The 13,224-nt window shown below is 32.8% G+C and overlaps 1 protein-coding gene across 1 annotated transcript in view; it reads right to left on the reverse strand.

The window, feature by feature from the left end:
* The window catches only part of LOC119609427 (homeobox protein 5-like), a 48,308-nt gene that overhangs the window by 17,877 nt on the left and 17,207 nt on the right, over positions 1–13,224 (reverse strand). The window contains 13 exon segments of the mRNA XM_037964191.1: positions 553–702; positions 705–1,074; positions 1,107–1,516; positions 2,142–2,891; positions 2,894–3,136; positions 7,985–8,158; positions 8,161–8,243; positions 8,245–9,058; positions 9,061–9,072; positions 9,446–9,518; positions 9,521–9,553; positions 12,772–12,786; positions 12,911–13,220. Coding sequence (XP_037820119.1) covers positions 553–702; positions 705–1,074; positions 1,107–1,516; positions 2,142–2,891; positions 2,894–3,136; positions 7,985–8,158; positions 8,161–8,243; positions 8,245–9,058; positions 9,061–9,072; positions 9,446–9,518; positions 9,521–9,553; positions 12,772–12,786; positions 12,911–13,220 — 3,437 coding nt within the window.

Here is a 13,224-nt window from a genome sequence, read left to right on the forward strand (position 1 = left end):
CTATCTGTTTATCTATCTATCTGTTTATCTATCTATCTGTTTATCTATCTATCTGTTTATCTATCTATCTGTTTATCTATCTATCTGTTTATCTATCTATCTGTTTATATCTATCTGTTATCTATCTATCTGTTTATCTATCTATCTGTTTATCTATCTATCTGTTTATCTATCTATCTGTTTATCTATCTATCTGTTTATCTATCTATCTGTTTATCTATCTATCTGTTTATCTATCTATCTGTTTATCTATCTATCTGTTTATCTATCTATCTGTTTATCTATTATCTATCTATCTGTTTATCTATCTATCTGTTTATCTACCTATCATTCATAGTGTTTATTACAAACTTCATTCCAGTTACGAACTATTTTTTCTGTGATATCCATGGTTTACAACAAATGTATGAAAATTAGTTTTGTAAAATTATTATGAATAAAGCTCTAAAAAAATTAGTTCTATTAAAAGATTTAGTTCTTTTCAAACCCCTTAACCAAATGCGAACACAATTATTAACAAAAAACTGTAAAAAAAAAATAATAAACACAAACCCGACAATGAAGCTGGTCTTGGCGTAATGCTCGGCTTGGCGACATTAGCTAACAAAGGAGCAGGGGATGTATTACACAACATAGAACCAACATTACTATTATTATGATGGGTGTTGGTGGTATTGGTAGCAGACGGTAATGGAGGTGGTAAGGTGGCATAACAACATTCAATGAGGCTGAAGAAGACGAGACTGAATTTAATGCAGGTTGTGGACATGATGATGATGATGATGTTGGTGATGATGCCTTAAACGCATGAGCTGTCAAAGGTGTTTTAGAATAAATATGAGAATTTGGTTGGTGGCTATTTAAAGTATGTTTCAATGAATCATGATTGTTGGGAGTTGTTGTTATTAATGATGGAGATGATGAATTGTGATTATTGTTATTGCTATTTATATTATTATTATTACTATGGCTAGCCAATGATGATGATGAAGAAGATGTTGATGATGAGGATGTTGTTGATGAAACAGTAACTGAAGGTGAAGATGATGATAGTGATGTTTCCAGTGGTTTTGTTTATTGATAATAGTAGAGGAATTACAATTAATACTGTTGTTTATATTGTGATGTTGTTGTTGATGTTGTTGCAGTTTTTGTTGTTGGCTAATAGAAGTAACTAATTGTTTTTGTTGCTGCTGCTGCTGTTGCAGTTGTTCAATTTCTTGTTGCTTTTTAAGCTTTTCCTTTTGCTTTAATATTTTAGCCTCTAAATCACTTTTAAAATCTAATTTCGGCGGAGTTTGTAATAATTTCGCGCTTTTACTATTATTATTGCTGTTGTTGTTGTTGTTGATTTCCATTTGAGCCGTTGAAATTCCCTGAAACACCGTAAGACTCGGTGGTTTCGGTGGTAATTTTTTACGTATTATGGTCTCACTACTATTAGAACTACAACTATTAACTGAAGGTGTCGATGAAGGCGACGACGCTGATGATGTTGGTGTCGCTATTGTTGCTGCTACAACATTAACATTATCACCATTATGTAAATTGGTTATTAATTTTTTTTCAGTTTATCAATTGTTTTACAAACACAGTGGGACTCGAGCAGAAAAAGTGATTTAAATGTTAGAAAGAAGTTTTTTGTAAAGAAATTCAATAAATTTTGAAAATAATTTTAAATTTTTTCAATTCGAAATTGGAAAATGTAGGAAATTGACCTTTAATATAAATAGAATTATATTTTTATAAATCCTTATGATTTGGAGATAATTTTAGCAGCTTTATTCCAAAACTACATTCAAAAATACTTTAAAATTCTTGAAAATTTAAAATAATTTAAATAATTTGTTCCATTCAATTCGATATTGAAAAAAATATAAGAAATTGTTTGAAAATAAAACTAAAATTTATATATTTTTGATGAATTTATGGGATTATTTTAGAAATTTTAAACTCAAATTTTCGAAAATATCTTAACAAGCTTCATTTAAATTTCCAATCATTTTTAGTTTTTTATAAAAGTTTCTTAAAATTTAGTTCGAATACTAATATACTAATAATCCTTGCTTAAGTCCCACTGTACTGTACTGTATGTAAGTATACCACACTATTATTTTCAATTAATTGTTTTTTTTTCATACCTTTTGTTGTTGCCGCTGCTGTGGGAGAACTATTCAATAATTGTAATTGTTCACTAGATGCTCGGAATGATGAAAGTCTCTGTTTTGCAGGTGCCACCGTAGCAATATGCTGATGCATGGAATGATCGGACGTACCGTTGGGTGATGTGGGAGAGGAGGTATCCGTTAGATTATCGGGTAATTGCTGTAGCTCTCTCATTTCCTGAGTATATTGAGAGTGTTGTGCTGGTTTCGTTCGTAACATAACAATTTCGGAATTTTGTTTACAATAATCAATATCCGGTGTAATGGGTGGTTGATGATCGTATATTACAACTACATTACTACCATTATCACTCATATTGTCACCGTACAGGGCTTGTCTTTGTAGCGATAAGGTATCGGATCTATTGTCATCATAGCACTGAGAGGCTGAGGATGAGGCGGCAAAGTGTGCAAATGTGGGATTTTCATAACCATCTCCAGCACAGCCCCCCGTTATGGAACTAGTTTCGCTAATATAACAACGACTTAATTCTGAATCACTGTTAAATGCTCCACCAGATAAAGCTTTTAAATTGGTCTTCAAAAGACCACCAATAAGTTCATTACCATTGCCGCCGCATCCACCTCCTACTCCTACTCCTCCACCACCCATACCAGTTTGACTAGTTAGGGATCTTGTATCAGCATTACAATCTTCCGAAGTGGTATCGGAAATATCTGTACCACAACCGCTGCTATTGGTTTGATTACTAGCCGTACAAAATCCTTCTCCTGTTGCGTTTGCTGCAAGTGCTGCTGTTGGGTAGTCTCACATATAATCGTGGTGGTATTATCATCCGTTATTATTGTCATGGTTTCATTGGATATGTAGGAATCAATACCATCATATAAATTTTTAACATTCTTGTGATGTTCCTTATGCTGTTTGGAGGCATCGATTTCGCGTTGAAAAGAATCTAATTCGCCAATTAAATTATTTAATTCTTGTAAAGAATCTTCGAAACATTTGTCTAGAAAATTAGGTGTGTGGGTGTGATATTTTTTTTTGGGGGGTAAAGTTGTGTATACAGGAGGGAAATTGTTGAATGTTTTTTTATAAAAACAAAATATAATGGTAGTTGGTGCATTTATAAAAAAGGGGGTTTATTTGTTTGTTGTTGTTTCAATATATGGTGCCATTTTTATGTACATGGTGTGTAGTAATTAATTTTATTAAAATTGTATTTGTTGGTTTTAGGTTATGGTTGAAAAATTGCGTTTTTTTTCAGGATATTTTTTATAAATGTTGTTGTGTAATAGTTTTTTGTTTGTTTTTAAAGTTGATTTTGATTTTGTTGTATATAGTATTTAACAAAAACAAAACAATTTTTTTGGACGGGTTGGGGAAGAAAAATAAAAGAACAAAAAACGAAAAAAAGTTTTAGTAAAAAACATAAAGAACAGAAAATAGTCAATTTATATAAATCAAAGACAACAAAAACTGGGACAAATACAATTTTGTTAAATAAAAACTCTCAACATAATTTTTGTGTGTACTATGTTACAACAGTCGACAATATTTGGTAAGTAGAACACATGTAAGAGGAAAAAAAAACAGAAACTAAAAAGGGAATATACACTACAACTGCCCTAAGCGATCGATACATTTTCAACTTATTTATCTTTTATGTAAACAATAGCAAAATTAAGGTAAATTATCGATCATCCTTTAAAAAATCTTGACAAATGCGAAAAAATCTATGGACTAGCCTATAGACTAGTCTATGGGCTAGTTTATTGACCAGTGTATGGATAAATCTATTGACTAGTCTATGGACCAGTATATTTACTAGTTTGTGGACCTGTTTAAAGATTAGTCTATTGTCTGGAATATGGACTAGTCTATAGACAAGACAATAGACTCCACTATAGACTAAACTGCAGCTAGACAATATATACGAATATAGACCTGACTAGAGTTAAGACTATAGACTAGACTATAGACTAGAATATAGACTAGACCATAGATTACACTATAGACTAGAATATAGACTAGACTATAGATTACACTATAGACTATTATTACACTAGGACTATAGACTAAACTATAGACTAGACTATAGACTAGACTATAGACTAGACTATAGACCAGACTATAGACTAGACTATAGACTAGACTATAGACTAGACTATAGACTAGACTATAGACTAGACTATAGACTAGACTATAGACTAGACTATAGACTAGACTATAGACTAGACTATAGACTAGACTATAGACTAGACTATAGACTAGACTATAGACTAGACTATAGACTAGACTATAGACTAGACTATAGACTAGACCATAGACTAGACTATAGACTAGACTATAGACTAGACCATAGACTAGACTATAGACTAGACTATAGACTAGACCATAGACTATAGACTAGACTATAGACTAGACTATAGACTAGACTGTAGACTATAGACTAACTATAGACTAGACTATAGACTAAACTATAGACTAGACTATAGACTAGACTATAGACTAGACTATAGACTAGACTATAGACTAGACTATAGACTAGACTATAGACTAGACTATAGACTAGACTATAGACTAGACTATAGACTAGACTATAGACTAGACTATAGACTAGACTATAGACTAGACTATAGACTAGACTAGACTATACTAGACTAGACTATAGACTAGACTATAGACTAGACTATAGACTAGACTATAGACTAGACTATAGACTAGACTATAGACTAGACTATAGACTAGACTATAGACTAGACTATAGACTAGACTATAGACTAGACTATAGACTAGACTATAGACTAGACTATAGACTAGACTATAGACTAGACTAGACTAGACTAGACTAGACTATAGACTAGACTATAGACTAGACTATAGACTAGACTATAGACTAGACTATAGACTAGACTATAGACTAGACTATAGACTAGACTATAGACTAGACTAGACTATAGACTAGACTATAGACTAGACTATAGACTAGACTATAGACTAGACTATAGACTAGACTATAGACTAGACTATAGACTAGACTATAGACTAGACTATAGACTAGACTATAGACTAGACTATAGACTAAGACTAGACTATAGACTAGACTATAGACTAGACTATAGACTAGACTATAGACTAGACTATAGACTAGACTATAGACTAGACTATAGACTAGACTAGACTATAGACTATACTAGACTAGACTATAGACTAGACTATAGACTAGACTATAGACTAGACTATAGACTAGACTATAGACTAGACTATAGACTAGACTATAGACTAGACTATAGACTAGACTATAGACTAGACTATAGACTAGACTATAGACTAGACTATAGACTAGACTATAGACTAGACTATAGACTAGACTATAGACTAGACTATAGACTAGACTATAGACTAGACTATAGACTAGACTATAGACTAGACTATAGACTAGACTATAGACTAGACTATAGACTACTATAGACTAGACTATGACTAGACTATAGACTAGACTATAGAACTAGACTATAGACTAGACTATAGACTAGACTATAGACCTAGACTATAGACTAGACTATAGACTAGACCTATAGACTAGACTATAGACTAGACGATAGACTAGACTATAGACTAGACTATAGACTAGCTATAGACTAGACTATAGACTAGACTATAGACTAGACTATAGACTAGACTATAGACTAGACTATAGACTAGAATAGACTAGACTTAGACTAGACTATAGACTAGACGATAGACTAGACTATAGACTAGACTAGAGACTAGACTATAGACTAGACTATAGACTGACTATAGACTAGACTATAGACTTAGACTATAAAGACTAGACTACTATAGACTAGACTATAGACTAGACTATAGACTAGACTATAGACTAGACTATAGACTAGACTATAGACTAGACTATAGACTAGACTATAGACTAGACTATAGACTAGACTATAGACTAGACTATAGACTAGACTATAGACTAGACATCTAGACTAGACTATAGACTAGACTATAGACTAGACTATAGACTAGACTATAGACTAGACTAGACTATAGACTAGACTAGACTATAGACTAGACTAGACTATAGACTAGACTATAGACTAGACTATAGACTAGACTATAGACTAGACTATAGACTAGACTATAGACTAGACTATAGACTAGACTAGACTAGACTAGACTATAGACTAGACTATAGACTAGACTATAGACTGGACTATAGACTAGACTATAGACTAGACTATAGACTATACTATAGACTAGACTACAGACTAGACTATAGACTAGACTACAGACTAGACTATAGACTAGACTATAGACTAGACTATAGACTAGACTATAGACTAGACTATAGACTACTATAGACTATAGACTAGACTATAAACTAGACTATAGACTAGACTATAGACTAGACTATAGACTAGACTATAGACTAGACTATAGACTATACTATAGACTAGACTGTAGACTATAGACTAGACTATAGACTAGACTATAGACTAGACTATAGACTAGACTATAGACTAGACTATGGACTAGACTATAGACTAGACTATAGACTAGACTATAGACTAGACTATAGACTAGACTATAGACTAGACAGTAGACTAGACTATAGACTAGACTATAGACTAGGACTATAGACTAGACTATAGACTAGACTATAGACTAGACTATAGACTAGACTATAGACTAGACTATAGACTAGACTATAGACTATACTATAGACTATAGACTAGACTAGACTATACTATACTAGACTAGACTATAGACTATACTATAGACTATACTATAGACTAGACTATAGACTAGACTATAGACTAGACTATAGACCTAGACTAGACTATAGACTACTAGACTAGACTATAGACTAGACCATAGACTAGACCATAGACTAGACCATAGACTAGACTATAGACTAAACTATAGACTAGACTAAATATATACTATAGACCTGACTGATATATAGACTATAGACCTGACTGAAATATATACTATAGAGTTTAGACTATAGACTAGAGTATAGACTAGACTACAGATTAGACTACAGACTAGTCTATAGTTTAACACAGATTAGACTGTCCTGTGATAAAGTGTTTAGGTGAAGAAAAAAATTTTCAAATAATAAAGATTGTCGACTAGTGTTTGTTTTAAATAAAAAACAATATAAAATATAATATGCAATAAAAATTCGGGAATAAAATAGATCGGAACATATATATTTATATATAAATACTTAAAAAATAATGGGTATTGTTTATAAAATATGGATATATGGATGAAATTTTTGTTGTCATTTAAAATTTTATTTAAATAATAAAATTATTCTATTCAACTTCTGAACTTTCATTATCTTAAAAAAAGTCGTAAGTATTTTTAAGCGGAACAGAATTTAGTAAGCTCTCTTGGAATTTATTATACCATTCTTTACAGAGATGTAAAAATAAGCACTTAATACTCCTTTCGATGTGTTTATAATGTTTTTCCATTGGAAAAACTTTGTTAGTATTTGGCTTAGAAATAGATTAGACTTTTAAGTCCATGAACCTATGGAAAATGTTCGAGTCAAGAAAACTTTGTTGAATCAAAAAATTTACTTTAAAAAACTTTTACAGGTTCCACACGATACTTCATATATTAATAAACAAAGTTTTAACTGACATCAAAATTTTCCCGATAATAAAAATGTATTTTACATAATAATAGGGATGCTTTTTTTCATAACATTTATATATAAAAGGATATCGTGTATCATATTTCTAACTTGCTTTAATAATAAAAATATATACCAAAAGAAAAAGAAAGAAGGTGGGGTCTGGTTCCAGTAAAAAATATGTGCAATTGTACTTACCGACTTCCTGAGGATCTATAGACTGTGATTGTTGCTGCTGCTGTTGGTGTTGACTACTAGTGCGTGTACCATAAATGCCTGCATTAGTGCTGTTGTCAATATTTGCTGCTGCAGCTACACTATTGCGTGACAGATTAGAAGAAGCAATAGCCGGTGGGGTTGGCGTACTTTGACAGCAGCAGCTTGTTTCTCAAACATTGAGGCTTTTTGCAAAACCGAAGCTCGAGAACGTTCATCATTCTCAACGACATTACCGGAAGGAATCTGCATCGTTATTTGAATTAGAAATTTCTGGATTATTAACAGAGGATGATGAACAAACAATATTCGATTCATTAGTCTGAGAGGTTAAGGATGATGGCGCTACAGTACCATTACCTTCCGATTCGGTTATTTTTAAAATATCACTAGCTTGTGAGGAATTGGCGCTTTGGGGAGGTGTAGGTGAACAGATATTGTACATGAAATTATTACCCGAATTATTGCCACCACCAGCAGCTCCACTTGTTGTTAGACCACTGCTAGTAATACTAGCACCACTGGGTGTGCCGGCAGCGGTTGAAGATGGTGAATTGGTCAACAGAGGTGAATAATGATTCTGGGGGGTTGAACTGCCGCTGGAGGCAGAGGGAGTTTGACCGATTGGTGGTGTGGCCACGGTCGATTCAATGGATGGATGAGAGTGTAACGATGGTGTATTTGAGTTAGAGGAATGAGAACGTGTTGGTTGTTGTTGTTGTTGATGTGATGGTGGTGTAGTTTGAACATGTTGTTGTTGTTGCTGTTGGTGTGGCGATTGATTGTGATGCATTGAAGCGTTCGAATCATTAGAGTGTATGGATGATATGGAATCTATAGAATGTTGTTGTTGCAACACTTGTTGCTGTTGATGTATTGTTGGTGACTGTTGTTGTTGTTGCTGTTGCTGCTGTTGTTGATTAGTAATTTTCATAGCCGCCATATTGGCCAATTCAGACATATTTACATATGTAGGCGGGGATGTTTGCTGTTGATTTGGCTGCTGTTGCTGCTGTAGCAATAGCTGTTGCTGTTGTTGATGCTGTTGCTGAGCAGATGTGCTGATAGCTCTACTTGCATTTAATTTATTATGGATTTGATTTTCGATTTTTTAATTAAGTTAACACAAGCATGCAGTTTTTATTTTTATTTTTTTTAATTAAAACAAAGACAACACAATATTTTATATTTTTAATTAAAAGAAAGAAAAAACAATATTTAAATATGGATGTATTTATGTATATTTATCAGCAGCAACAGGTATAAAAGGAAAAAAGCATATAAAAATAAATTGCTTTAATTAGTCTTGTAAGGATTTACAATATATTAGAAATGTGTATTTATAAAAAAAGGATATGATAAAATTAATGTATATTTAAAAATGATCTAAGCCTGTGAGATTATTTGTATTAGTGAATACAAAAATGGACAAATAAAACATACCTTTAGTGACATGAGCTGGTATTGGTGATGGACATTGACGTTGCATTAAATTTGTGCCATTACCGCGACTATTATGGCCGATAGAGGTCTTTCTAATGATGAACATCGCTGAAATATAAAAAATATATATTGGCATGAGAAATACTATTATTGGGATTTTAGAGTTTAAAAAAGGGAAAGAATTTAACAACTCAAATTGTTTGCGAAGTAGGATTAAAAATATTGATTGATATCATAGAGGAAGTTACATGAAATGAAGAGATTTGTTAAAAGTTTATTTTAAGTTAAAAAATACAGTGAACTATAGATTGAAACTATAGAAAATATAACTATAGATTGGCCTATGTACTAGGCTATAAGACTAGACTATAGACTAAACTATAGACTAGACTATGACTAGACTAGAGGACTATAGACTATAGACTAGACTATGACTAGACTAATAGACTAGAACTATAGACTAGACTATAGACTATACTATAGACTAGACTATAGACTAGACTATAGACCTAGACTATAGACTACTAGACTACTAGACTAGACCTATAGACGAGACTATAGACTAGACTATAGACTAGACTATAGACTAGACTATAGACTAGACTATAGACTAGACTATAGACTAGACTATAGACTAGACTATAGACTAGACTATAGACTAGACTATAGACTAGACTATAGACTAGACTATAGACTAGACTATAGACTAGACTATAGACTAGACTATAGACTAGACTATAGACTAGACTATAGACTAGACTATAGACTAGACTATAGACTAGACTATAGACTAGACTATAGACTAGACTATATACTAGACTACAGACTAGACTACAGACTAGACTATAGACTAGACTATAGACTAGACTATAGACTAGACTATAGACTAGACAATAGACTAGACTATAGACTAGACTATAGACTAGACTACAGACTAGACTATAGACTAGACTAGACTATAGACTAGACTATAGACTAGACTATAGACTAGACTATAGACTAGACTATAGACTAGACTATAGACTATACTATAGACTAGACTACAGACTAGACTATAGACTAGACTATAGACTAGACTATAGACTAGACTATAGACTAGACCTATAGACTAGACTACAGACTAGACTATAGACTAGACTATAGACTCGACTATAGACTAGACTATATACTAGACTACAGACTAGGACTATACAGACTAGACTATAGACTAGACTATAGACGACGACTAGAGATAGACTATAGACTAGACAATAGACTACTATAGGACTAGACTATAGACTAGACTACAGACTAGACTATAGACTAGACTAGACTATAGACTAGACTAGACTATAGACTAACTAGACTAGACAATAACTAGACTATAGACTAGACTATAGACTAGACTATAGACTAGGCCTATAGACTACTAGACTAGACTATAGACTAGACATATAACTAGACTATAGACTAGACTATAGACTAGACTAGAGACTAGACTATAGACTAGACTATAGACTAGACTATAGACTAGGACTATAGACTAGACGATAGACTAGACTATAGACTAGACTATAGACTAGACTATAGACTAGACTATAGACTAGACTATAGACTAGGACTATAGACTAGACTATAGACTAGACTATAGACTAGACTATAGACTAGACTATAGACTAGACTATAGACTAACATAGACGACTATAGACTAGACTATAGACTAGACTATAGACTAGACTATAGACTAGACTATAGACTAGACTATAGACTAGACTATAGACTAGACTATAGACTAGACTATAGACTAGACTATAGACTAGACTATAGACTAGACTATAGACTAGACTATAGACTAGACTATAGACTAGACTATAGACTAGACTATAGACTAGACTATATAGACTAGACTAGACTAGACTAGACTAGAGACTATACTATAGACTATATAGACTAGACTATAGACTAGACTATAGACTAGACTATAGACTAGACTATAGACTAGACTATAGACTAGACTATAGACTACACTATAGACTAGACTACAGACTAGACTATAGACTAGACTATAGACTAGACTATAGACTAGACTATAGACTAGACTATAGACTAGACTATAGACTAGACTATAGACTAGACTACAGACTAGACTATAGACTAGACTATAGACTAGACTGTAGACTAGACTACAGACTAGACTATAGACTAGACTACAGACTAGACTATAGACTAGACTATAGACTAGACTATAGACTAGACTATAGACTAGACTATAGACTAGACTATAGACTAGCCTATAGACTAGACTATAGACTAGACTATAGACTAGACTATAGACTAGACTATAGACTAGACTATAGACTAGACTATAGACTAGACTATAGACTAGACTATAGACTAGACTATAGACTAGACTATAGACTAGACTATAGACTAGACTATAGACTAGACTATAGACTACTATAGACTAGACTATAGACTAGACTATAGACTAGACTATAGACTAGACTATAGACTAGACTATAGACTAGACTATAGACTAGACTATAGACTAGACTATAGACTAGACTATAGACTAGACTATAGACTAGACTATAGACTAGACTATAGACTAGACTATAGACTAGACTATAGACTAGACTATAGACTAGACTAGACTAGACTATAGACTAGACTATAGACTAGACTATAGACTAGACTATAGACTAGACTATAGACTAGACTATAGACTAGACTATAGACTAGACTATAGACTAGACTATAGACTAGACTATAGACTAGACTATAGACTAGACTATAGACTAGACTATAGACTAGACTATAGACTAGACTATAGACTAGACTAGACTAGACTATAGACTAGACTAGACTATAGACTAGACTATAGACTAGACTATAGACTAGACTAGACTATAGACTAGACTATAGACTAGACTAGACTATAGACTGGACTATAGACTAGACTATAGACTAGACTATAGGCTAGACTATAGACTAGACTATAGGCTAGACTATAGACTATATACTAGACTATAAACTTGAATATAGAAAAGACTATTGACTAGACTACAGATACACTATAGAACAGACTTCAGTCCACACTTTCGGGCAAACAATAGACTAAAGCCTACACTATAATTCAAATTAAAGTCTAGACAACAGTTTATACTATAGATTGTTCTATAGTCCAACAATATTTAAAACAATTCTGGAATTTTCAATAAGTAAATTGTGAATAAAAATGTTTATATACACAAGATGAAAGTTATTAATTATGAAAAAATTTTGATAAGGATATTACTATTAGACTATTAGCGAAACCAGGGTTGTATTAGAAGAAACAAACTTACCACAGGAGCTGGTTTCTTTAATATTAACATTTATTATTTTATTTCAACAATAAATTTGTTTAAGTAAAAAAGCAATTAACAGAAAAACAGTGTGTTTAAGAGAACAGCAAAGAAACTTAAAAAAAATAATAACACTTACCACTGGTAAAGGTGGTCTAGTTAAAGCACCAGCTGGTGACTTTTGGGTCGAGGGGGTGTTTTGACCCGATGAAGTGCCACCTGTACCATTATTAATAGCAGCAGCATTGTTACTGCCACCACCACCTTCGTGTATAGTTTCGGGATTTTGAAAGGTGTAAACAGTTAAAGGAGGCCTTTGATGACCTTTTTCATAGGCTGAAGAAATAGTGTGTGGACGCTCGGAGGCGTTAGATGGTAAATCAACGGTGTCTTGGGAATGTGTTGGCCAAGTGGTAACAGCGTGCGAAGGATTATTGATAGAAGAGCCTAAAA

The sequence above is a fragment of the Lucilia sericata genome, unplaced genomic scaffold, assembly GCF_015586225.1.
Source record: "Lucilia sericata isolate MDLA Ls3-8-SP2 unplaced genomic scaffold, ASM1558622v1 Contig000979F_arrow, whole genome shotgun sequence".
Lineage (NCBI taxonomy): Eukaryota > Metazoa > Arthropoda > Insecta > Diptera > Calliphoridae > Lucilia > Lucilia sericata.